The sequence below is a fragment of the Crocodylus siamensis genome, chromosome 4 (assembly GCF_052110815.1).
Source record: "Crocodylus siamensis isolate JL-2025a chromosome 4, ASM5211081v1, whole genome shotgun sequence".
Classification (NCBI taxonomy): Eukaryota; Metazoa; Chordata; order Crocodylia; family Crocodylidae; genus Crocodylus; species Crocodylus siamensis.
This window is the reverse complement of record NC_143398.1, coordinates 199,984,037-200,011,589: the sequence shown is the minus strand read 5'-3', so window position 1 is coordinate 200,011,589 and position 27,553 is coordinate 199,984,037. Positions and strand designations below refer to the sequence as shown.

General features: G+C 40.2%; 1 protein-coding gene across 31 annotated transcripts in view; it reads right to left on the bottom strand.

The window, feature by feature from the left end:
* Nucleotides 1-27,553, bottom strand: part of TTN (titin) — a 274,597-nt gene that overhangs the window by 18,758 nt on the left and 228,286 nt on the right. For all 31 annotated transcript variants that reach the window (XM_090045327.1, XM_090045341.1, XM_090045330.1 and 28 more), the window contains 14 exons: nt 10,371-27,476; nt 9,767-10,063; nt 9,073-9,660; nt 8,681-8,983; nt 8,250-8,546; nt 6,839-7,126; nt 6,441-6,740; nt 6,028-6,330; nt 5,569-5,874; nt 3,692-5,458; nt 3,292-3,588; nt 2,577-2,864; nt 2,183-2,482; nt 33-2,099 (listed from right to left, as the gene is read on the bottom strand). In XM_090045327.1, the coding sequence (XP_089901453.1) occupies nt 33-2,099; nt 2,183-2,482; nt 2,577-2,864; nt 3,292-3,588; nt 3,692-5,458; nt 5,569-5,874; nt 6,028-6,330; nt 6,441-6,740; nt 6,839-7,126; nt 8,250-8,546; nt 8,681-8,983; nt 9,073-9,660; nt 9,767-10,063; nt 10,371-27,476 (24,507 nt within the window). The remainder of the gene's footprint in view (nt 1-32; nt 2,100-2,182; nt 2,483-2,576; nt 2,865-3,291; nt 3,589-3,691; nt 5,459-5,568; nt 5,875-6,027; nt 6,331-6,440; nt 6,741-6,838; nt 7,127-8,249; nt 8,547-8,680; nt 8,984-9,072; nt 9,661-9,766; nt 10,064-10,370; nt 27,477-27,553) is intronic.

Here is a 27,553-nt window from a genome sequence, read left to right as displayed (position 1 = left end):
GAATAATTTTTGCCTAAATATTTTTTCCTTACCAAATGGATGCTCAGCAACTATCGGTGCTGATTCAAGAGACTTGCTGACACCAAATCTGTTTTCTGAGCTGACCCGGAAAGTGTATTCCATGTATTTAGTAAGATGAGTGACTTTGATCTGTGTGCGTTTGACACTGGAATTTACCAGCTGCCATGCTGTTGTACCAGATTCACGTTTCTCAACAATGTAGTTTGTAATCTCACTGCCACCGTCATCTTCAGGCTCCTTCCAGGATAGTACACAGGATTCCGCAGAGACAGATGATAGATCAATAGGACCAGTAACTGGACCTGGTCTTCCAATGACAACCACTGTGACAGTAAATGTTTTTGTGCCAGCTGTGTTCTCAAGTGTCAAATAATATTTGCCAGAGTCACCTCTCATGCTGTCCTTAACAGTTAGCTTTGTTCTCTCCTTTGTTGTCTTAATGGTCACTCTCTCAGTTTCCTTGAGTCTCATTTCCTCAAGTTTCCATGTTACTTTTGGAGCTGGGCGCCCACTAATCGGTATATCAATAGTAAAGGTGCTTCCAGCTTTGCAAGTTATAAGTTGCCTGCTTATTCCACTAAGGTCTGCAGTTGGTTCAATCTGTGGCTCTTTAATAATAACAGAGGAGAAAGCTTCTCTTGGCTCACTGTAGCCAGCATCATTCTTTGCTCTAACCCGGAACTCATACTCATTGTTCTCTACAAGACCTTCAACTGTAAAAGTAAGTTGTTTAGTTTGACCAGCTTCAACCCAATAGTCAGATCCTTTTTGTTTCATCTCAAGAAGGTATCCACTGATACGGCTGCCACCATCATGGTCAGGTTTAAGCCAAGCTAGCACAACAGAAGATTTGGTAGTATCAACAATATCTAGTCTCTTAGGGGGAGCAGGCTCTTCTGTGGCTACAACTGGTTCTGTTAACTCACATGGCTCACCTATACCATATTCATTTTCTGCTGAAACACGGTAGAAATATGGCATACCTTCTGCTAGATCAGTGACCTTAAAGATTTGGCGAGTACATTTTGAACTCACTATTTGCCAGCTGCGACGGCTAGCTTCTCGCTTCTCCACAATGTAGTGATGGATACGTGCACCTCCATCCAAAACAGGAGCATCCCACATTAATGTAATAGATGTTCTGGTCACATCTTTAAAGGTAATTGGACCTGGTGGGCCAGGAGTGTCCAGCACCTTGACAGTGAATGTAATAGATTTACTACCACTATTGTTTTCCACACTAAAGACATATTTTCCAGCATCATTTCTGTTGCAGTCCTCCACAGTCAATGTACTGAAGGAATCGGTTGTATGAATGTCAGCACGCAAGGTAAGATTTGAGTCTGCTTTGGACCAAATAGCGGTAGGAACAGGTCTGCCTGAGAAGGCAATAAATAGACGAATACTTGCACCTGCTCTGACAATGTGAGTCTGCTTGAAGTTTGCATCAATATCAATTTCAGGAGCAGACAGTCTATCTGTTGTTTGGATTGTAGCAGGAACTTCACAGCTTTCTCCCTTACCTGCAGCATTGACTGCACTTACTCGGAATTTATAGTGTTCACCTGCTTCTAAGTCAGTGACAGTATATTTGGTAGCAATACATGTCTCTGCATTAACTTTATGCCACTCTTCTAAGTCAGCTTTGCACATTTCAATGATGTAGCCAATTATTTCCATGCCTCCATCAAAAACTGGCCTGGTCCATTCCAAGCTTACACTAGTCTTCGAAGTATCTGTCACTTTTACAACAGTAGGAGCACTTGGTGGATTCACTGGCTCTCGACATTTAATCAGTCTTGAGACAGCACTTGGGGGTCCTACTCCTGCAGCATTTTCAGCCATAACATGGAATTCATATTCATTGCCTTCAGTGAGACCAGTTACTCTGTATCTTGTCTCAGCAATGGCTCTCTTACTAGATACTTTTACCCAGCGCATGCTCTTCTTTTCTCTTCTTTCTAGGATATATTGGTTGATTTCACTGCCACCATCTGATTTTGGTCTTGCCCATGTGAGTGTGATACTCTCTCCTGTTATGTTTGTAGGCTCTGGAGTGCCAGGTGCATCTGGAACAGCTATCAAATGGAAAACATACTTAGAAAAGCAAGTGACAACAATCAGTAACTAGTTATTTTTATTAAATAAGAATGACACGTACTGTAAGGTATTTGCGCTATAACTGGATCAGATTCCAGTGGCCTGCCAACACCAAACCTGTTTGCTGCAGAGACACGGAACTGGTATTCATTGCCCTTAATTAATTTAAGTGCAGTGTAACTACAGGCTTCGCATTTATCTTCAACTAATGCCCATGCAATCCTGCTGGTTTCACGTTTTTCAATCACATAGTGGGTAATAGTAGCACAACCATCGTTAGCTGGAGGCTCCCACCATAATGTCATTTTCTCTCCAGTAATATTTGTGAATCGTATTGGTCCTCCAACTTTCCCTGGTGTATCTGTAATATTAAAGTATTAGTGTGTTATAACCTGCTGCTATTTAGAATGTCACTATTATTTAAGAAGAGTTTACTAAAAGTGTTTATAAAGTACCTTGGACTCTGATTGTAATATCTTCTCGTTTGGTGCCTGAGGCATTTTTAGCTTCTACTGTATATATACCACGATGATCCCGACTGGCATCTCTGGCAAAGATAGTACTGTGTCCAATAGCAGTAGTTACTTCAATATTGAGCCTCTTATCAAGTTCTTTTCCATCCTTAAGCCAAGTCACTTGAGGTACTGGGCGACCTTTGATCATAGCTTTGATTCTAATGCTCTCTCCAGCCTTAACAGTAAGACCTTCAAAGTGCACTGCACCAAACTCAATTGTTGGAGCAACTAAAAAAAGGCAGAATAAAGTATATACATTTTATATATTCAGTCATTTATATGTGCACGCATACACTCCCTCCCACATACATTATAATAATTCCAGTTCTGTAATTTTAACTGCTCTGTAATTTTAACTGTCACAAATACAGTAATAGGAGGCAAAAAACATCATCACAGGTTGTATAAAAGAAAGATTCTTGTTTTACCTTAAATGTTAACTTCCAAGTCCTTGGTTTCAGATATAACTGTGTTCCACCCCTCCAAGCACTTGGTTAAAGCCTACTGTTACTGGAAGAACAGCTATACATAACTTCTCCAGTAAGCAGCCTATATATCCCATATAGTCTGGGATATGCCACCTAGGTGGTTTAGCTGGTTTAGAAACCCACTGTACATAAAAATGCACAATGAAATATTAATAAGTAATGCTTACCACTTTCATCTCTGGTCATGATATAGCCTGAAGACTGTGAAGGTGGACTCACTGTTCCAACAGCATTTCTTGCAATCACTCTGAACTCATATCTGTCACCTGAACTGAGTCCTGTAACTGTATATTGGCATTCACTGATATCGGTAAAGTTGCATCTGAGCCAGCGATCTTCACTTCCTTGCCGTTTCTCAATGCAGTAGGCCACAATCTTACTGCCTCCATCACGCAATGGTGGAGTCCATTTAAGAGTGACAGTTTCCCTGGTGATATCAATATAATCAGGAGTGCCAGGTGGGTCTAAAAGGAAAATAATTACACGCAGGTTTATTTTCATTATACGTTAGTATAATGGCTTACCATACTCCATGCACAAATATTTATTTTGTGAAGTTTCACTTACCTACTGGAGATACAGCCAAGGTAAATTTGCTTGTGTCACTAACTGGGCTTAGACCAGCTGAGTTTTCAGCATAAACACGGAATTGGTAATCCAAGCCCTCAGTCAGTCCGGTGATTCTGTATTCTCTACCAGATATTAATGCAGTATTAGCTTTCTGCCACAAAATGCTGTTTCTTTCTTTCTTTTCAACATGATATCCTATAATTTCTGAACCTCCATCATAAACTGGAGCATCCCAAGAAATTGTCATTCCATCTGCAGTTACATTGTATACAACAGGTTTTCCTGGTGGACCTGGTGGTCTAAACTGGTGTTTTGCTATAACGTCAGCTGAAACAAGTGGTGGACTTACTCCATATCGATTTTCTGCACGAACTCTGAACTGATATTCCATGTCTTTAACTAGATTTGGAATTTTGAATGTTGTTCTAGAAACACTAGAACATACCATCTTCCAATTAGTTTGTGAAGTCTCTCTCTTCTCAATACTGTAGCCGGTAATTTCTCCTCCTCCATCATCTTCAGGAGATTCCCAGGACATAATGACACTGTCTGCCTTTATTTCATCTAGTCTTATAGGTCCTTTTGGCTTAGATGGAGGACCAAGAGTTATGACTGTGATTGGAAATGACTTTCTGCAGACTGAATTATCCAGAATTAAAGTGTATTTTCCACCATACTCTTTTTTCACATTCTTAATGCTTAAAGTTATTTTGTTTTCAGTTTTCTTGAAGCGAATCTGTTCAGTTTCTTTAAGAGGAATGTTGTCCTTCAGCCAGCTCATAGTCGGTTTGGGTTTACCTTTATAAGCCAAGTCTATGTGCAAATTATGCCCAATTTTTACGGCAATTTTTCCACCAGGGATATCAGACAGGTCAGCCTCAGGTGTTATTACATAGTCTTTCACTGTTATGGGTCCAACTGTAACACCATCACTCATGCCTTTTTCATTTTTAGCAAATACTCTAAATTCCATGACAGAAAGCTCCTTAAGTTTTTCAACCTGAAATTCACATGCCTTACTTATGCCTGCATGTGACCATTCTTTTTCTTCCGTTGTCTTCTTTTCAATAACATAGTCTGATATAATGCTCCCACCATCAAAGTCGGGTTTGCTCCACTGCAAAGTAACAGAAGTCTTTGCAGAATCTTTCATGGCCAAATCCTTTACGGGTCCAGGTACTTCTGCAGCTTTCACTGGTTCTGCAGTCTCACAAGGCTCACCCAATCCAATTTCATTTTCTGCAAGTACTCGGAAGAAGTATGCAGTCTTCTCTGATAGGTCAGTTATCTTAAATGTTATATGAGAACACTTTGCTGTTACAGTAGACCAGGCTCTCTTGGTGGCATCTCTTTTTTCGATGACATAATTTGTTATTTCAGAACCGCCATTAATGAGTGGTGGCTCCCATATTAGTGTAACAGTGCCACGAGAAACATGTTTAAGCTGCAGTTTCTGGCAGGCTGATGGTGTGTCAAGGACTTTAACGTTCACAAATGAAGATTTTGGTTCACCAACTCCATTCTCAATTGTGAGAACATATTTTCCAGTATCATTCCTGGTAACTTGAGAAATTGTAAGTAATGTAGATGATTCTGTGTTCTGGATGTTATATCTTTCATCGATTCCAAGATTCTTTTCACCTTTTCTCCATGTGACAGTTGGGGGAGGTCTTCCTTTGAATGGAATCATTATTTCTACATCTTCGCCTGCTTTAGCTACAATGGAAGTTCTAAGAGCAACATCTAGGTCAATCTCTGGCTCCACTGCAGAAATAAAAGGTAAATAAAATTAATAATAAATATTTGGAAACCAAAATACCCAAATACTGAAAATCAATAATCAAAATTTAAAAAATCATTTGAAGGTATTATACCAAGTATGTCCTTAGCTTGAACAGGTTCTGTCATTTCAATAGGCTCTCCCTGTCCAGCACAATTTATAGCAGACACCCGGAAATAGTAGTTGACTCCAGGCTCAAGATGGGCTACAACATACTCAGTTGTTCTCACTTCTCCCTTAGCACTGACTACAGTCCATTCTTCTTCTTCTCTTTCCCTCTTCTCCACTGTATAGCTGGTAATAGCACTTCCTCCATCATAGGCAGGCTTAATCCAGCTAAGGGTGACAGATGTTTTAGTGGTGTCTGCAACCTTTAGCTTAGTTGGGGGTCCTGGTTTGTCTGTAAATAATAGGAAAAAATAACTTGTAAAACCTATTCTTGCATTCATAATCAAAACCAAACTCAAAATCTTTGGTTACTTCCATGCAATCCTGTGGAAATCTTCCCTTTTCCCTTGTTAATTGATTAGATCCACTGTAACTGATTTCTTACCAATAGGATCTGCAGCTCTGTAGAAGTCAGAAGCTTCAGAGAATGGACCTTGTCCAGCTGCATTGACAGCACAAACTCGGAAATGATATTCATTGTTTTCAGTTAGTCCTGTTACTTTCTGTCTGGTGTCACGGATGGTTTCTTTAGCCACCTTGAACCAACTGAGGCTCTTTTTGTCACGTTTCTCAAGATAATATCCAGTTACTTCACTTCCTCCATTGACAGTTGGCCTGCTCCAGACAACAGTCATGGAATGTTTGGTTATCATGGTGACCTCTGGTACACCAGGTGGTCCAGGCGTAACTGTGTTTAAAACGAAGTACATGTATATAAGAAAAATGATAACAGCTAAAGGTCTATTAAAAATGAAATACTTGGTACTGTCCAGTTGTATTAATGTACACGTTTCTTACCAAATGCATTTTTAGCTATAACCGGGTAAGATTCCAGTGGATCACCAATCCCAAACTTGTTCACAGCTCGGACTCGGAATACATATTCATTTCCTTTGATGAGCTTTGTAGTAGTGATGATACATTCCTCTAGTTTTTCAGAAATTAAAGACCATACCACCCGGCTTGTCTCACGTTTTTCAACAACATAGTGTGTTACAGATGCACCACCATCATCTGTTGGAGGTTCCCACATGATTGTAATCTTTTCAGCAGTGACTGTCTTAAACTGTATAGACCCACCAGGAGGTCCTGGTTTATCTGTTGCAAGTGGAAGAAAGGTAATATGTAAAATATGTAATACATATCACTAATTTTAGTTCATGAGAATAACATAATTAAACTAGTTCAGTACTTACCAAGGATCTGCACTCTAACGTGGGCTGATGCTGAACCTATAGCATTCTTTAATTTTAATTCATAGACTCCACTGTTAATTCGAGTTGCATCTTTGATGAGTACAGATGCAAATTCTGTTGTGTTTTCAATAGACACTTGTGCACTGGTCTGGATCTCTTTGCCATCTTTGAACCATTCAATTGTAGGTATAGGTTTTCCTGAGATGCCAAATTTCAGCTTAACTGACGTGCCTGCTTTGTATTTCACTACATCTGTGTATTCTGGTGGCACATCAATCTCAGGTGCACCTTAAATAAATTAATCAAAAAGAATGAAACATTTCAAATCCCTCAGTGGTTTCCAAAGCTAGCAATGCTTTTATTAAATAAAGAATCAAAATAGTAGTAGTAATATAAGCTACATACACATATAAAAGGCCCTGCAGACTAACATGTTAAGTATTTTAGGCATGCTTATAGAAAAATGTATTATCTACAGAGCATGTTTCAGTCTAAAATATCTCAAACCCTTTGCAAATTAATTTATGTATAATATTACTACTAAAACGCCATTTCTGTTGGGGAGACTTTCAGGTAGGTGGGAAACTGGCACAGAGAAAATGGCACATACTTTGAGAAGGGGTCATTTTGGACAAATAGGCCATGTCCAGATGAGCATAGATGTCTGGTTCCCCAGAGACAAGTAGCAGCAACACATCTTGCTGCTACTTGTCACCAGGGAATACATGTGCCATGGCAGGTGATGCATGGCAGGTTACCCCAGGTGTGGTAGGGGAGGCTGGGGACAGTAATTGTGCTGGACTCAGAAGCTTTACCTGAGGTCCTGGGGGCTGGGGAAGCTGCAGCCATGGTGCCCCTGCATCTGGAAGCCTGGCTGGCAGCTTGAGCATGGCTCTGGCTCCAGTTTTGGGTGGTGTGCGCTGCTGCCATGTGTACCTCCCCCCCACCTTTTCCCATGCACGATCTCGGGGGGGCAGAAACCACTGCCTCCTCTCCCCCTGCTGCTGGGAACACCTAAATGTGCAGTATGTGGTGCCACATATGGCACGGCTGTGCTCGTCTGGATGCAGCCATACTGAGCAAATCTCTGTTGCTAAGAGGTCTTTTACAGCTGGAGAACAGCAAAAAGAGTCTTACTTGCTATGATCTTGTCTAAATGGGCTAAACACAGTAAGAACTAAAAGTATGCATACAGATGAAGGTCTCGGTGAGGTCTGGCAAAATTTTAATCTTGCCCGGGAGACAGTAGATAATGCAAGAAAAGTCCTCAAATCACTAAATTGTCCCTCTAATTTGTAAGTGCCATTTTTCTAAAGTACACAATTCAAAGTGGGGTTACATGAAACAATACAATATTTAATTCCTGAAGTATCAGAAAATAGCATTGGAAGAGAAATAGCAAATCTCTTACCGTAAGTATCAACACATGTGATTGGGCCTACAACATCTGATGGATTGCTAACGGAACCCACAGCATTCTTAGCAAAGACACGGAATTCATACTGAGAATTTTGCGTCAGACCAGATACAGTGAATTGAGTCTCAATGACATTGGTGAAACTTGCTTTTGTCCATCTGCCATTTGGAAGATCACGTTTCTCAACAATGTATCCAGTAATCTTGCTCCCACCATCATAGGCTGGTTTCTTCCAGGAGAGATTGACAGACGTTTTGGAAACATCTGACACACGGACATTTCTTGGTGATTCTATAGTGAGAAACACAATGATGTTAATAACAACAGTACTAGAACAGCATACTAGCTTATTATACAAAAGGAATATTGTGGTAGAAGCATTACTTTAAACAAATGGATAGATATACTTATTACCAAATACATACCACAAGCATCAATTGCAAGAACTGGATCAGAAGGGTGGCTTGCTTTTCCAATGCCAGCTGAATTTTCTGCATAAACCCTAAACTCATAGATGAGTCCAGCACTGATAGTGGTAACTTTGAAGTGAGTTGTGCGAATAAGGGTCTTGTTAGCCTTCTGCCATAAAATACTGTTCCTGTCCTTCATCTCTAAATGATAACCAAAGACTGGGCTGCCACCATTACTGACTGGTTCATGCCATCCAACAGTAATGCTCTCTCGGGTAACATGAGAGACCCATGGTGTAGAAGGTGGTCCAGGGGTTGCTAAGACATTAATAAAACAACCAGTTAATAATTTACAAAATTCAGAAACAAATCATAACAAATAGTTATGTGATAAACTGATTACTTACTGTATGGAAGCTTAACAACTACACATTGTGAATCAATGTGGTCACTGATTCCAAAGCGGTTTTCAGCTTTGATCCGGAATTGGTATTCTTCTCCAGTTGTTAGCTTCATGACTTTAATAACAGTTCTAGCAACTGTTGCAGACACCTCAGACCAAGCAGCAGTACTTGTTTCTCTTTTCAGTATAATATAGTTGGTAATTTGACTCCCACCATCATAATGTGGTGGCTGCCAGTTGAGAATTACACTCTCTTCAGTGATATCACTTATGATAACAGGACCAACTGGAGGACCTGGTCTGTCTAACACGATAATGTTAATGAAAGATTTAGTGGTTCCACTAGAGTTGGCAGCAGTGATGTCATATCTTCCAGTATCAGTAGCCACACTTTCTTTTAGGTTAATGATGAGACTTTCTGCTGTGGTTTCTGTATTAAATCTCATGGTTGGCTTGATTGGAATGCCATCTCTGGATAATGTTACCTTTGGCAATGGTTTTCCAGAAATTGGGATTTCAACCTTCAAATTTGATCCTGCTCTAACATACACAGTATTATGTGGGAATCCCTTCATGTCAACCTCAGGAGATTCTGGGGAAAAAAAGACAAAACATTAAAATTGTTATTTTTAAAAATAATATATCTGATGTAATGGATGTAAACATGTTAACATGTTTTTTAATGTTAGCAGGCATACCCAGTTGATCTTTAACTGTAACAGGGAGCAGGAGTTCTTTGGGATCACTTAAACCAGCTTGATTTTCTGCACATACTCTGAAGAAATAGTCAACATTTTCTTTAAGCCCATGGATAACATGGTGAGTTGTCTTTACAACAGCACATTTAACCCATTTTTGCTGTCCTTTCTCAAGAGCTTCAACGAGGTAGCTTATAATTCTGCTTCCACCATCATGTTCTGGTTTCAGCCATGAAAGAGAAACACTATCCTTAGTGACGCTTGTTACTCCAAGTTTTTCTGGTGGGCTTGGTTTTTCTAGAGAAAAAAAATGTAATAGGATCATCAGTATAGCATACATTTTCTTCTTATTTTAGCTTGCATCACTTGAATTGAGAGAACCAAATATTTTAAATGATGTGTATGTTAGAGATACATGCAACAGTAATGTTATACAATTACAATACAATATTAAGAATGCAAACTCTTAATGGCTGTCTTTATAGCCCCAGGCTTATCTTTGGTCACATGTAAAGATTAACAATTTATAGTTAATAAAAAATTATTTCAAGTAATTCATGCATGTATATTTTGTAAGCCAAGTATTTTTTTAATTAAAACCCACCTGTTATTTTAACGCCTTCTTTGGTCTTAATGGGAACTCCAACACCAAATTCATTTTCTCCAGAGACTCTAAAGTAGTAAATGGCTCCCTCTTGCAGATGGGTAATTTTGTAGGAAAGGCGATGACAGTTGTTAGTTACTGTGACCCAAGCTTTCTTGCTAGCTTCTCGTTTCTCAATATGGTAGTTCTTCACGGGAGCTCCACCATCATTTTCAGGAGCATCCCAAAATAACACAGCAGATTCTTTTGTTACATCTTTTACAGAAATATTAGATGGTGGGCCAGGGGAGTCAAGAACTTTGACAACTAATGTCAATGTAGCAGTATTCAAGACATTTTGTAAAGTTAATGTATATTTTCCAGAATCATTTCTTGTTGCTTTTTCAATGGTAAGAGATGTGGAATGATCTGAAGTATCAATACTTGCTCGTGAATGAAGATCAGTATCTGGTTTACTCCACATCACATTTGGTACTGGTTTTCCTCTGAAAGGTACAGTCATTGTAAATGATCCACCTGCCTTTACAATTAAAGTCTTTCGCATTTCATTGTCAATATCAAAGGCAGGCTCTTCTTCTCTTTCCTTTGCTACTTGAGGTTCTGAGATGTCACTTGGATCACTATCACCAACTTTGTTAGTAGATCTTACTCTAAAGACATATTCAGACCCTGATGTTAGTCCAGTTACAGTGTATTCTGTGCCTTTCAGGTTTTGAATAGCAGTTGACCAGTCAGTTTCATCAGTCTTCTTGTATTCAACTATATATCCAGTAACATGGGCACCTCCATCAAATAATGGCTTCGTCCATCCAATGGTTATATTTGATTTTGTTGAATCCACAATCTTAGGTTTAGATGGGGGGGATGGTAAGAAAACTGGATCTTCCGCTCGAATCAATGGTGAAGTTTCACTTGGAAGACTGAGACCACCAGCATTTTCAGCATAAACCCGATACTCATATTCACACCCTTCCCGAAGACCTGATGATTTCACTCTTAGATCATAAACAGGTTTTTTGTTTACACGGATCCATCTCAGACTATTTTTCTCGCGTCTTTCAATTACATATCCAGAGATCTCATTACCACCATCACTATCAGGCCTTGCCCAGCACAGTGTCATAGAATCCTTCGTCACACTGGTGATTTCCAAAGATTTAGGTGGACTTGGAACTGTAAATGGATCTAGAGCCTTGACTGCAACACTTTCCATAGATTCACCAACACCATATTTGTTAACTGCCATAACTCTAAAGATGTATTCATTACCTTTAAGTAGTCTGGTCACTTTACAAGATGTTGTTCTAAGTTCTCTTTCACAAAGTGTCCATGCAAGTCTGCTGGTCTCACGTTTTTCTACAATATAATAATCAATATCTGCACCTCCATTTTCTTGGGGTGGTGCCCATGACAGGTGACACTTCTCAGCAGTGAGGCCAGTTATTTCTAATGGGCCTGCAGGTGGTCCAGGTCTATCAAGCACTTTGCAGTTAACAGCCAGTGATCTTGTTCCTGCAACATTTTGTAGTGTTAATACATACTGACCTGAATCACGTCGAATGCAATCTTTTACAGTTATTGTAGTAGTATTATCTGTTGAGACAACTTCAACTCTTGCTTTCTCTTCAATATCTTTGCCATCTTTTGTCCATGAAACAACTGGTAAAGGCCGTCCAGCAATATCAGCATTGATTTTAAGGACTTCTCCAGCTTTAACAACAACAACATCCCTGAATTTGACATCCATCATGATTCTTGGAGTTTCAACATCATCTTTTACAGTTACAGGCCCAGTTGATTCTGATGGCTCACTAAAGAGTCCAGCAGCATTCTTTGCAATAACATGGAATTCATAGCGTTGGTCTTCTGTAAGTCCAGTCACATCGAAGAAAGTTTCTTGTATATTAGTAAAATTACACTTTAGCCAACGTCCATCTGGTAGTTCTCTGCACTCAATAATATATCCTGTGATCTTAGCTCCACCATCATATTCTGGTTTAGCCCATTTCAGTGATACACATTTTCTAGTAATATTAGTGACTTCTGGTTGACCAGGAGGATCACATGGGTCTCTTGCAGCAACTGGCTCACAAGATTTACTGCATTTACCTATTCCAGCAATATTTTCAGCATATATGCGATATTCATACATCAGTCCTTCTTCAAGGCCGGTGACCTTCATTTGCGTGTCAGATATAAGGCTTTTGTTTACTTTTGTCCACAGAATACTGCTTCTTTCTTTACGCTCTAAATGATATCCAAGTATTTTACTACCTCCATCATTAACTGGTTCCTGCCAACTTACAAACATGAAAGCTTTCGTTGCATGTGTTACTTGAGGAGTTCCTGGTGGTCCAGGTGGCTTAAATGGATACTCTGCAACAACAGAGGGAGACTCAGCATAGGTACTCTTACCATAGCGGTTTTCTGCACAAACACGGAATTGATATTCAGACCCTGTGGTTAGACGAGCTACTTTAATTGATGTTCTTGCAACTGCTGCAGATACTACATCCCATGTTGTTGTGGAAGTTTCTCGTTTCTCCACAATATAATTGCTAATATTACAACCACCATCATACTCTGGAGGCTTCCAAGATATGGTTATGTTATCAGCACTAACATTATCAATATGTATAGCAGTTGGTGGTCCTGGTCTATCAAGAACAATTACAGTGATAGAATCAGTTGTTGTTCCAGCACTATTTGAAAGACATAATTCATAATTTCCAACATCTTCACGTGATGCTTCTTTGATGAACAGTAATGTTGAAGACTTTGATGTTTGAACGTTTACTCTAGTTGTCTCTCTTAAGGGTTGTCCATCTTTTTTCCAGTTTACACTTGGAAGGGGCCTTCCTCTGATTGGCACGTCAATCTTAAGATCATCTCCAGCTTTAACACTGAAAGTATTGAAAAGAAGTTCTGCAGAAGGCTTGATTTCAATATCTTTTGCAATTACTGGGACTCCCAGTTGCCTTGGATCACTTTTTCCTTTTTCATTAACAGCAATCACTCTGAAAGTGTATTCCTCTCCCATACTTAAGCCTGTTATTGTTGCTTCTAGAGTCTTAACTTGGGTACATGTGCTCCATTTTTCACTTCCTTTAGTTTGCATTTCCACTAAATAACCAGTAATTTTACTGCCGCCATCAGTTTCTGGTTTTTCCCATGTAATTGTAGCAGTGTTGCGAGTCACATCTACAAGAGTTACTTTTCCAGGTGGATAAGGTGGTTCAGAAGCCTTAATTGGCTCAGCTGTTTCTGCTGGCAAGCCAATCCCAAATTCATTTGCAGCCAAAACCCGGAAGTAGTAAGAACATCCTTCCTGTAGCTGATCAATCTTGAAGGCATTTTTAGTGCAGTTATTTGTAACAGTGGCATATGCTTTTCTTGTGGATTCCCGCTTTTCAACAACATAGTTTGTGATTTTAGCTCCACCATCAATAAGTGGTGGCTCCCAGGCCAGTGTTACGGAATCTTTCTTCACATCCCTGATTGTCAAATTAACAGGTGCGCTTGGTGTATCAAGCACTCTGACATTAACAAAAGCTGATTTTTTACCACTATTATTTTCTAAAGTGAGATTGTATCTTCCACTGTCAAATCTGTTTACATTATCAATGACCAGCATTGTATATGAACTAGTAACTTCAATCTGAGCTCTGTCACTCAGAGTGCCTTCTGCTTTTTCCCATTTGACTTCAGGTTCTGGTCTTCCTTTGATGGTGACAAAAAGACGCAATGTACCACTAGCTCGTACAGTAACAACTTTTCTGAGATCTGCATCAAGTTCAATTTCAGGAGGTTCAATTTTGTCAGCAGCAATGACTGTACCAGGTATAGTTGCAGGCTCCCCAACTCCTTCTGAGTTGATTGCACAGATGCGGAAGTTGTATTCATTGTTCTCTTTAAGATTTGTTACAGTAAACTGTTTTCCTTGTAGTCCTGTTGGTGGTGTACAAACTCTCCATTCATCAGCAGATGCTTCCTTTACTTCCACAACATACCCTTTAACAGGAGCACCGCCATCATAAATGGGCTTGCTCCATGCAAGAGAAACGGATGACCTGGAAGTATCTGTTACCTTTGGATTATTTGGTGGGCCAGGAGGATACAATGCATCACATGCACGATAGAAAATGGATGGCTCACTTGGTTCACCTACACCAGCTGCATTTTCAGCAGAAACTCTAAATTCATAGAAATGGCCATCTGTAAGTCCAGTTACCCTGAACCGCAAATCTGTTAATCGTTTCTTATTGCACTTGGTCCATCGGATGCCATCTTTATCTCGCTTTTCAAGTATGTAACCTTCAATTTCAGCTCCACCATTGTCTACAGGACGACCCCATGTTACAACCATAGAATCTTTTGTGATTGCTGAAACTTCGGGTGTTGAAGGAGGACCTGGAGGTTTGTAGGGATTACAAGCCATAATGGGCTCTGATTCTAGTGGTTCTCCAATTCCATATTTGTTCACAGCCATGACATGGAAAATGTACTCATTGCCTGTAAGAAGTCTGGTTACTTTGTGGTTAAGTGCTTGCACATCAGTTGCTACTTGTGTCCATGAAAGCCTGCTTGTTTCTCTCTTCTCAATGATGTAATGGGAGATACTGGAACCACCATCATGTAAAGGTGGAGCCCATGCCAAGTAACATTTTTCTGCAGTGACACCTGTAACCTTCAGAGGACCTTCTGGAGGTCCTGGTCTATCAAGTACTTTCACAGTAATTGGTATAGATATTGTACCACCTACATTGCTGAGATTAAGTGAATAGCGACCACCATCAATTCTTACACAGTCTTTGACAGTGAGAGTTGTTCTTTGTATGCTAGATTTAATTTCCATTCTTGCAGTTGCTTCTTCAAGGTCTTTTCCATCTTTTGACCATGTAATGTCAGGAATTGGTTTACCATGGATGTCAGCTTCAAGAGCAAAGGTTTCTCCAGCATGAACAACAATGACATCTTTATATTTTGGATCCAGTGAAGCTTTTGGTGCTTCAATTTCATCTCTAGCAGTAATTGGCCCAGTGCTTTCAGATGGTTCACTGAAATTACCAGCTGCATTTCTTGCAATTACTCTAAATTCATATCTTTGATCTTCAACAAGGCCAGTTACTGTAAATTCTGTTTCTAATACATTTGTAAAGCTGGCTTTCATCCAACGACCATCAGGCAGTTCCTTCTTCTCTACAAGATATCCAGTTATTTTGCTACCACCATCATACTCAGGTTTTTTCCACTTTAGTGTGACATAATTTCTTGTAATAACAATGGCCTCTGGACGACCAGGTGGGTCACATGGATCCCGGGCAACATACAGTTCTGATACTTTGCTAACTTTACCTATGCCAACAATGTTCTCGGCAGAAACTCTAAACTCATATTCAAGACCTTCTTCAAGGCCATCTGTTTTAAATTTGGTATCTGGAATGAGAGATCTGTTCAATTTTGTCCAAAGAATGCTGTTTTTATCTTTACGTTCAAGATGGTAGCCAAGAACCTTGCTTCCTCCATCATTAACTGGTTCATGCCACTGCACAATCATATGGTCCTTAGAAGTTGTTGTTACAAATGGAGTTCCAGGTGGCCCAGGTACCTTGTAAGGGTACTGCACAACCACTAGTTTAGAATCCAAAGGAGCACTTCTTCCATATCTGTTTTCAGCAGAAATTCTGAACTGGTATTCAGAACCTGTTTTAAGTTTTGTTGCTTTGATTGTTGTTCTTGCAACTGTTGCTGATACAATGTTCCAGGTAGTGGTGGTTGTGTCACGTTTCTCTACTACATAGTTGGTTATCTGGCAGCCACCAGTATAATCTGGTACATCCCATGATAAAACAACGAAGTCTGAGCTAACTTCATCAAAGCGGACAGGTCCTCGTGGTGGGCTAGGCTTTTCTAGTACAACTATGCTTAGATGTTCTGTGGCTGTGCCTGCTGTGTTTGATGCTGTTACTGTATATTTGCCGAAGTCATCCTTGTTGCTTTCTTTAATATGTAAGATAGTTGATGTTGGTGTATCCTGAACATTTAACCTGGTTGTCTGTTTAAGTGGCTGCTCATCCTTCTTCCAAGTAATAGTAGGTTTGGGTCGGCCTATAAATGGTACTTCTATCTTAAGATCTTCTCCAGCTTGGACATTATATGTGTTAAACATCAGTTTGAAACTTGGTTCAATTGTCAAATCTTTAGCTATCACAGGAACTGCAAGTGCTCTGGGATCACTCTTGCCTTTTTCATTGTACGCCATCACACGGAACTGATATTCCTGTCCTGAACTCAAACCAGTCACAACTACATTGCACACTTTGGTCTCAGCAACACCACTCCATTTTTCTATTCCTTTAGGCTGCATTTCAACTATGTAACCCAAAATCCTGCTACCTCCATCATGTTCAGGTTTTTCCCAGATAAGTGATACACTTGTCTGAGTCACATCACTGAGTGTTACTTTCCCAGGAGGCAAAGGCGGTTCTGAAGCTTTCACTGCATCCACAGTTTCAGCTGGAACACCAATTCCAAATTCATTTTCAGCCATAACTCTGAAGTAATAGATTCCTCCTTCTACAAGATTTTCAACTTTAAAGCTTGTTTTGCCGCATTTAGCAGTCACATTTGCAAATGCCTTTCTGGTTGACTCACGTTTGTCAATCACATAATTCTTTATCTTTGCTCCACCATCATTAATGGGTGGTTCCCAAGATAGTACTGCAGAATTTTTCTTTACATCTTTTACAACTAAATTTTGTGGTGGTCCTGGTGTGTCAAGCACTTTTACAGTAACAAATGCAGACTTAGAGCCACCACTGTTCTCCAATTTCAGAATGTACTTTCCAGCATCATTTCTGTCACAGTTATCTATTGATAGCTGTGTGTAGTTTATGCCTTTATCAATTTGAACCTTATCTGTAAATTCACCTTCTTCTCGGGACCAGGTTATTTCAGGTGTAGGACGCCCTCTGAATAGTATATGAATCCTAGCAGATCCGCCAGCTCTAACCACTATTCCTTTCCTAAGTTCTGAATCAATAGTAAGTTCAGGAGCTTCTACTTTGTCTTCTGGCTTAACAGTACCTGGAACTGATGCAGCTTCTCCAACACCAACTTTATTGAGGGCACATACCCTTATTTTATATTCCTGATGTTCAATAAGTTTTCCAATTTCAAATCGAGTGATACGCAGCCCTGTCTGTGGAGTGACTAGTGACCATTCCTCTTCATCTGCTTTACAGATCTCCACAATGTATCCCAGGATTTCACTACCACCATCATAAATGGGCTTACCCCAACCAACTGTAATTGAATTTTTAGTGGTATCCAGAATATGAGCATTAGTAGGCGGACCAGGTTTGAACACAGGATCACAAGCTTTGAAATAAGGAGAAACCTGGCTTGGTTCACCAACTCCAGCAGCATTTTCAGCAGATACTCGGAATTCATACTCATGGTCTTCTGTTAGCCCAGTGACCCTTAATCTCAAATCTGTAATCTGGCGTTTATTGCATTTTATCCATCTGATGCCAGCTCTATCTCTCTTTTCTACGATGTAGCCAATAATTTCACTGCCTCCATCACTATCTGGACGGCTCCAGCAGACCGTCATAGAATCCTTTGTGATGTTGGCAATTTCTAGAGCTTTTGGTGGACCAGGTACCACATATGGATTTTTTATCAGCACTGGAACAGACTCTAGAGGCTCACCAACACCATATTTGTTAACTGCCATTACACGGAAAATATACTCATTTCCTTCCAAAAGTTTTGTTACTTTTACCATTGTTGCTACAACATCTGAAGCAGCAACAGTCCAAGCAAGACGGCTAGTTTCTCTCTTCTCTACGATGTAGTGAGAAATGTCACTGCCACCATCATGGAGTGGTGGAGACCATGCCAATGAACATTTCTCTGATGTAACTCCAGTAACTTGAATTGGGCCTTCTGGGGGTCCTGGTCTGTCCAGCACTTTTACAATTACTGGCACTCTCTTTGTTCCTGCAATGTTAGAGGCCTCTAAGATGTACTGTCCACCATCAACTCTAATAGCATCTTTTACAACAACTAATGCCTTGAAGTCTGTGTTTTTTATTTCACATCTAGCAGTTTCTTCAAGCTCTTTATCACCTTTATACCATTTAATGGTAGGTAGTGGCTTTCCATGAACATCAGCCTCAAGTCTGAACGTCTCTCCAGCATTTACAACTATTGCCTCTTTATATTTTGGATCCATTGAGATTCTTGGAAGTTCAACTTCATCCTTTGCTGTTATTGGTCCTGTGCTGTCAGAGGGTTTGCTTATTGCACCCGCAGCATTCTTTGCAATGACTCTAAATTCATATCTTTGGTCTTCAGTTAGTCCTGTCACAGTGAACTGAGTTTCAATAATATTTGTGAAACTAGCTTTCATCCAGCGACCTTCAGGTAAGTCACGTTTCTCTACACTATAACCAGTAATCTTGCTACCACCATCATATTCTGGCTTGGTCCACTGCAGAGTAATTGAACTTCGTTTAACAATTATGGGTTCTGGGCATCCTGGGGGATCACAGGGGTCTCGGGCAAAATAGCACTCTGAAACTTTGCTTGCTTTGCCTACACCAACAATATTCTCTGCAGAAACCCTGAATTCATATTCAATGCCTTCTTCAAGGTTAGTTGTCTTAAAATGTGTGTCCTGAATAATAGTCTTGTTTACTTTTGTCCATAAAATGCTGTTTTTCTCCTTTCTTTCAAGATGATAACCTAAAACTTTACTACCACCATCATTAATTGGTTCATGCCACTGTACAACCATAGAGTCTTTTGTAATGCCTGTTACAAATGGTGTGCCTGGAGGACCTGGTTCTTTATAGGGGTATTGAGCTACAACCGGTTCAGATTCCAAGGCAAAGCTCTGTCCATACCTGTTTTCAGCAAATATTCTAAACTGATACTCTGAACCAGTTTTCAGTTTAGTCACCTTTAAGGTAGTTCTTGCAATCGTAGTTGAAACAGTTTCCCACACTGTAGTTGTTGTATCTCTCTTATGAACAATATAGTTTGTGATTTGGCAGCCGCCTGTGTATAATGGAGGATTCCATGATAACGTAATGCTTTCAGCACTTATTTCATCAAACTTTACAGGGCCCCTTGGAGGATCAGGCTTGTCAAGTGTTATAATTTCAACAGTTGCTGACTTTTGCCCAATTACATTAGCAACTTTGATTTCATATGTGCCACTGTCATCTTTGTTAATTTCTTTAATATTTAGGACAGTGAGATCAGGCAAATCACTAACATTAACTCGTGTTGTCTGCTTTAATGGTTGGCTATCTTTTGTCCAAGTAACAGCTGGCTTGGGTCGACCAAAAATTGGTACTTCTACTTTAAGATCTTGTCCTGCCTGAATACTATAACTGTGGAAGGCAGGTCTTACATCTGGCTCAATAACTAAGTCTTTGGCAGTCACTGGAACTGCAAGAGATCTTGGATCACTCCTGCCCTTTTCATTTACAGCCATTACCCTAAATAGATATTCTTCTCCTTGTGTTAGGTTAGCAATATGTGCTTCAAGAGCTTTTACACGTGCACATTCTGACCATTTTTCACTGCCCTTAACTTGCATTTCCACAATATATTGTATGATTTTGCTGCCACCGTCATGTTCAGGTTTTGCCCAGCTTAGAGATACACTATTTCTTGTGACATCATCCACTGTTATTTTTCCTGGAGGTTGTGGGACCTCAGAAACTTTAACAGGATCAGTGGTTTCAGCAGGGAGGCCAATTCCAAATTCATTCTCAGCAGAGATTCTAAAATAGTAATTGCAGCCTTCTTGGAGTTGGTCTATTTTCCATGAAGTCTTGTGGCAGTTAGTTACAACAGCTGCATAGGCCTTTCTCGTTGCTTCACGCTTTTCAATAATATAATTCTTTATTTTGGCTCCCCCATCCAATAGAGGAGGTTCCCATGAAAGTGAAACAGAGTCTTTGGTGATCTCCTTGATTTTCAGATTAACAGGTGGACTTGGGGTATCCAGGACTCTTACACTGACAAAAGCAGACTTCGTTCCACTGCTGTTTTCTAAAGTAAGAGTGTATTTTCCAGTGTCAAATCTGTTCACATTGTCAAGAACAAGAGAAGTAAAGCTGCTAGTGAAGTCAATAACAGCTGTCTCTCTGATCTCACCATCCATTTTACCCCATTTCACCTCAGGTGTTGGGCGCCCTCTAATGGGAACAAATAATCTTAAGGAACCCCCTGCCCTTACATTTATAATTTTCCTTAAGTCTAGGTCAAGATCAAGGTCTGGTGCTTCCAACTTTTCTTCAACAATAACAGAACCAGGAACATCAGCATGCTCTCCAACTCCTACTTTGTTAACAGCACAGATACGGAACTTGTATTCATGTTTTTCCAATAAGTTTTCTACTTCCATATTTGTTTTCTTGATTCCAGTTGGTGGAGTACAAATTGTCCACTCACCAACACTTACATCACATTTTTCAACAATGTATCCCTGGATTTCAGAACCACCATCATAGATTGGCTTGCCCCATGACAGGAAAACAGAAGATCTTGTAACATCTACTACTCTTGGATTATTAGGTGGACCTGGTTTGTAAACAGGATCACAAGCCCTGTAGTAAGTAGAAGTTGGGCTTGGTTCACTAAGACCAGCAGCATTCTCAGCTGAAACTCTATACTCATAATCGTGATTTTCGATAAGTCCAGTCACTCTGTATCTCAGTTCACCAATCAATCGCTTGCTACATCTGGTCCAACGAATGCCTTCCTTATCTCGTTTTTCAAGAACATAGCCCAGAATTTCACTACCACCATCTGAGGATGGTCTTTCCCAAACAACAATCATTGAATCCTTAGTAATGGCTGACACTTCTGGGGCCTTTGGTGGTAGTGGTACTACAAATGGGTTCTTTGCAAATGCTGGTTCAGATTCAAGAGGTTCACCGACACCATATTTGTTTACAGCCATGATACGGAAGACATATTCATTTCCTTCCAAAAGTTTGGTAACTTTGCAACTAAGAGTTTGCACATTGGAGTCAACTACAGTCCAAACTAAGCGGCTGGTTTCTCTTCTTTCTACAATATAGTGTGAAATATCACTGCCACCATCCTGTAGTGGAGGCTTCCATGACAACATGCATTTTTCTGCAGTAACTCCTGTTATATTAACAGGTCCTTCTGGTGGCCCAGGTCTGTCAAGAACTTTGACATGAATAGAAACTGATTTTTCACCTGCAACATTCTTTGCCAGCAATACATAATGACCACTATCAACACGTATAGCTTCTTTTACACTGAGGCTTGTTGCAAAATCAGTACTTTTTATTTCTAAACGAGCTGTGTTTGCCAGCTCATGATCACCTTTAAACCACTGAATTGAAGGTAATGGTTTCCCATAAACATCAGCATCAATCTTGAAAGATTCATCAGCATTTACTATAATAGTTTCTTTATATTTTGGGTCCATACTTATACGAGGTGGTTCTACTTCATCTCTGGCTGTAATTGCCCCAGAGCTTTCAGATGGTTCACTGAAAACACCTGCAGCATTTCGGGCTATGACCCGGAACTCATACCTCTGATTCTCAACTAGGCCAGTTACTGCAAATTGGGTCTCAATGACATTTGTGAAGCTTGCTTTCATCCAGCGGCCATCAGGCAATTCTTTCTTTTCAACAATGTAACCTGTGATTTTGCTTCCACCATCATATTCAGGTTTTTTCCATTGAAGAGTTACTGAGTTTCTTGTAACTATTATAGGTTCTGGACGACCTGGAGGATCACAAGGGTCATATGCTTTATAGCATTCAGAAGCTTTACTTGCCTTTCCAATTCCAACTATGTTTTCTGCAAAAACTCTGAACTCATATTCCAGGCCCTCTTCAAGGCCAGTTGTCTTAAATTTTGTGTCAGGAATAGCTGTTTTGTTCAGTTTTACCCAGAGGATACTATTTTTTTCTTTGCGTTCCAAATGGTATCCAATGATCTTGCTACCACCATCAATGACTGGTTCATTCCACTGTACCACCATGCTGTCTTTTCCAACAGCTGATACAAAAGGTGTACCAGGTGGACCAGGAACTTTGAATGGATATTGGGCTACGATAGGCTCTGATGTGAGATAGGGACTCTTTCCATATCTGTTCTCAGCTGCAATTCTGAATTGATATTCACATCCAGTCTTTAGTCGACATGCTTTTATGGTTGTTCTTGCAACAGTAGCTGACACCATCTGCCAGACAGTTGTGGAAGTATCCCGCTTTTCTACGATATAATTATTGATAGAGCTGCCACCATCATATTTTGGAGGTTCCCAGGATATGGTAATACTATCTGCAGTTACCTCATCTACCTTTACTGGTCCACCAGGAGGTCCTGGTTTATCAAGGACAACAATATTAAGGGTTTCAGTGGCTTCACCTGCAGAGTTTGTAAGTTTTACCAAATATGCTCCCACATCTTCTTTGCAGGCTTCTTTTATTGTTAACAGTGTGTTGTTTTCTGTGCTTTCTGCATTAACTCTAGTAGTCTGCCTTAATGGTATATCATCCTTAAACCATGATACAGCTGGTGTGGGCCGACCGACAAATGGGACATCAACTTTTAGGTCCTCGCCCGCTAGAACACTGAAAGTGGTAAACAGCAGTTTGAAAGCTGGTGCAATCACAAGATCTTTTGCCACAACTGGTATACCGAGTTGCCGAGGATCACTGATACCTTTCTCATTCTGAGCTGAAACACGGAAAGAATATTCTTCACCTTGGATCATTCCAGTTATAGTGGCTTCAGTAACTTTTACAGTAGCACAAGTTGACCACTTTTCACTGCCTTTGCTTTGCATTTCTACAATGTAGCCCAGAATCCTGCTACCACCGTCATGCTCAGGTTTTTCCCAAGACAAGGATACGCTATTTCGTGTCACATCCAACAAAGTTATTTTCCCTGGGGGAAGTGGCCTTTCTGAAACTCTGACTGATTCTGAAGTTTCAGCTGGAAGACCTATTCCATACTCATTTTCAGCTAGGACTCTGAAATAATAGTTGCAGCCTTCCTGCAGTGAGTCTACTTTCCAGCTGGTCTTGTGGCAATTGGCAATAACAGTGGAATAAGCTTTTCTTGTTGATTCACGCTTTTCAACAATATAGTTGTTTATTTTAGAACCACCATCTATGAGGGGAGGCTCCCAGGTGAGTGTAACAGATGATTTTGTCACTTCTTTTATTTTCAAATTTTGAGGCGCTCCTGGTGTATCAAGAACTCTGACATTTACAAATGCTGATTTACTTCCTGAACTGTTTTCTATAGTCAATATATACTTGCCGCTATCAAATCTATTTACATTGCCCATAATAAGCAGGGTATAAGAACTTGTTGATTCAATAGAAGCTTTATCTAAAGACTCTCCATGTTCTCTTGTCCATTTTACCTCAGGTGTTGGCCTTCCTTTAATTGGGACAAACAGTCTTAAAGTACAGCAGGCTCTAATAGTGATAACTTTACGTAGTTCTGCATCAAGCTCAATCTCTGGAGGTAGTAGTCTTTCTTCTGCTTTTGGTGTTCCAGGAACAAGAGCTGGTTCTCCAATACCTTCAGAGTTCATGGCATATATTCGGATTTTATATTCCTGGTTTTCTTTGAGATTTGTGATGGTAAAGGAAGTAGCTTTCAATCCTGTTGGTGGAGTTACTATTTTCCATTCATCCTCTTCAGGCAGTGCTGTCTCAACCATGTAACCAGTGATTTCTGAGCCACCGTCATATATTGGTTTATTCCAAGCTATTGTAATTGAAGACTTACTGCTGTCCAAGACACGAGGATTACCTGGTGGACCAGGTTTAAACACAGTATCACAGGCTTTGTAGAACTGACTTGTTGGACTTGGTTCACTAACTCCAGCAGCATTTTCAGCCATTATTCTGTATTCATACTCATGACCCTCTGTCAGTCCAGATACTTTGTAACGTAAATCAGTAACAACTCGTTTGTTGCATTTTACCCAACGTAATCCGCCTCTATCCCGACGTTCTACAATGTAATTGGTTATTGGGCTTCCCCCATCAGAATCAGGATGTCCCCAGCAGACAATCATAGAATCTTTTGTAATTGCTGTAACTTCAGGTGTTTTGGGTGGATCAGGTGGCACATACGGATTTACTGCAAGAACAGGCTGTGATTCCAGGACCTCACCAACTCCATATTTGTTAACAGCCATAACACGGAAAACATATTCATTGCCTTTCAAAAGCTTAGTGACTTTCAGTTTAGTTACTGGAACTTCTGAAGCTACATTTGTCCATGCCAATCTACTAGTTTCACGTTTTTCAACCACATAGTGGTCAATCTTTGCACCTCCATCATCCAATGGTGGTAACCATGACAGTACACATTTTTCTTCTGTAACTTCAGTTACGGCTAAAGGACCCTCTGGTGGACCAGGCCTATCAAGAACTTTAACCTGAAATATATGCTTTGCAAAGCCACCAGGGTTAGAAGCAGTAAGTATATATGCCCCACCATCTTTTCTCACAGAATCTTTGTTGATGAGGACAGTAGAGAAATCCACAATTTTTATTTCTAATTTTGCTGTGTCTTCAAGTTCTTTTTCATCTTTTGTCCATGTCAGAGTAGGTGGAGGACGACCTGAAACATCAGCCTCAAGCCTGAAAACTTCACCTGCTTTTAGTACTATGGTATCCTTGTATCTAGCATCCACCATTATTTTTGGTGCTTCAATATCATCTCTGCATGTTATTGCATCTGATGGTTCAGACGGCTGACTGACTGCACCAGCAGCATTTCTGGCAATCACACGGAATTCATAAGCAGCATCTTCTGTCAGACCACTTACAGTGAACTCAGTCTCCAGTATATTGCTAAAGTTAGCTTTTAGCCAACGACCATTAGGAAGGTCTCTCTTTTCAACAGTATAACCAGTTATCTTGAAACCCCCATTATATTCTGGTTTAGTCCACTTCAGTGTTACTGCATGTCTTGTAATGTTGAGCGGTATGGGCTTACCAGGTGGATCTATTGGGTCCAGAGCAAACATAGGCTCAGATGGCTTGCTTGGTTTACTTTTGCCAGCCATATTTTCTGCTATAACACGGAATTCATATGCAAGTCCGTCAGTAAGTCCAGTAGATTTAAAGATATTGCCTGACACCAAGACTTTGCTTACTGTTTGCCATAGAATGCTATTTCTTTCTTTTCTTTCAACATGATAGCCAAGAATTGGGCTTCCACCATCAGTAACAGGCTCATTCCAGCTAATAGTCATTGCTTCTTTTGTAACTGCAATCACTTGAGGAGTACCTGGAGGCCCAGGAACTTTAAATGGATAATTAGCAACTACAGACTCTGAAGTGATGGCTGGACCTGTTCCATATCTGTTTTGAGCTTTAACACGGAACTGATATTCAACTCCAGTAGTAAGACGAGCAGCTTTGAACATAGTACGTATAACAGTAGTTGCTAATTCAGTCCATGTAGTACTATCAGTTTGACGCATTTCAACAACATAGTTACTTATTGGCACCCCTCCATCATTTTGAGGAGGTTCCCATGAGAAAGTTACAAAGTCAGATGAAATTTCATCAAATTTGATTGGTCCAGTAGGAGGCCCAGGAATATCATGAACTTGGACACTTATAACTTCACTAACTTCTCCAACAATATTTTTAGCTGACAGAGGGTATCGTCCACTGTCATTTCGTGTGCACTCATTGATGTTTAGTATAGTTGCAGTTGCAGTATTTTCATAGTTTACTCTTTGAGTTTGTTTAAGCAGCTGGTCTTCCTTTTTCCAAGTCACAGTTGGCCTTGGACGACCAAGGACAGGGATTTCAATTTTGATATTGTCACCAGCTTTGGCAATGACAGTTTTCTGGTAAATACCACGGAGGTCAAATTCAGGAAGCATCATCTGTTCTTTGACAACCACCGGTCTGCTCTCTCTTGGATCACTTCTTCCTGCACTATTAACTGCCATCACCTGGAAAGTATATTCTTCATTTTCAGTTAAATTCCTCACTACACATTCTAATGCTTTTACGGTTGTGATATGTGTCCATTGGGTGGAGCCTTTTTTCTGTGCTTCAATTACGTAACCAGTGATCTTACAACCACCGTCATGTTCTGGCTTTGGCCAAGCAAGGCTAACAGAGTTTCTTGTTGTGTCCATAATATTAAGGCTCTCAGGTGGTGATGGTGCCTCAGAGGCTCTTACAGGTTCTGCAGTTTCAGCTGGTTCACCAATCCCAAACTCATTCTCAGCCAGCACTCTGAAATAATATTCACATCCTTCAGCCAAATTAGGGATTCGAAGAGAACATTTCTGGCAGTTGGTTGTGACTGTGGAATATGCCTTCCGAGTTGATTCACGTTTTTCAACTATGTAATTTGTTATGCGTGAGCCACCATCTAAGAGAGGCATATCCCATTGTAGGGTGATGTTATCTTTAGATATTTCTCGAGGTTTAAGATTTATTGGTGGGCCTGGTGTATCCAAGACTTTTACATTTACAAACCCAGATTTCTTGCCAGCAGCATTTTCAAGAGTCATTACATATTTTCCTGCATCATACCGATTACACTCTGTGATAATCAGGAGTGTGAAAGAGTCTGTGTTTTCAATGCTGGCACGTCCTCTCAGTGAGATGTCATCTTTTGTCCATGTAACTTCAGGAGTTGGCCGACCTTTAATTGGCACAAATATTCGAATGCTCAATCCAGCTCTAACTACAAGTGTTCTTCTCAGCTCAGCATCTAATTCAAAGTCTGGTATTTCTTCACGGTCTTTGATTTCAATGCTTGGAATTATTGCCGGTTCACCAGCACCTGCAGCATTGAGAGCGGTGATTCTAAAATTGTATTTGGCTCCTGGCTGGAGATTGGCTACAACAAATTCAGTGATTCTTAAAGCTGTCCCTGTTGTGTCTTTTACCCAAGCTTCTTCTCCTTCCTTTTGATGCTCTACTATATAACCAATGATGTCGAGTCCACCATCGTAATGAGGCTTGCCCCATGTTAAAGTAGCAGTTGTCTTTGTAGTATCTATCACTCTTGGGTTTGCAGGTGGGCCTGGTGGATCTAATGTAAAAAGATAAATACAGTTACATTATTTTAAACCTGAATTTTTAAAGGCAACCAAATATCAACACACTGGT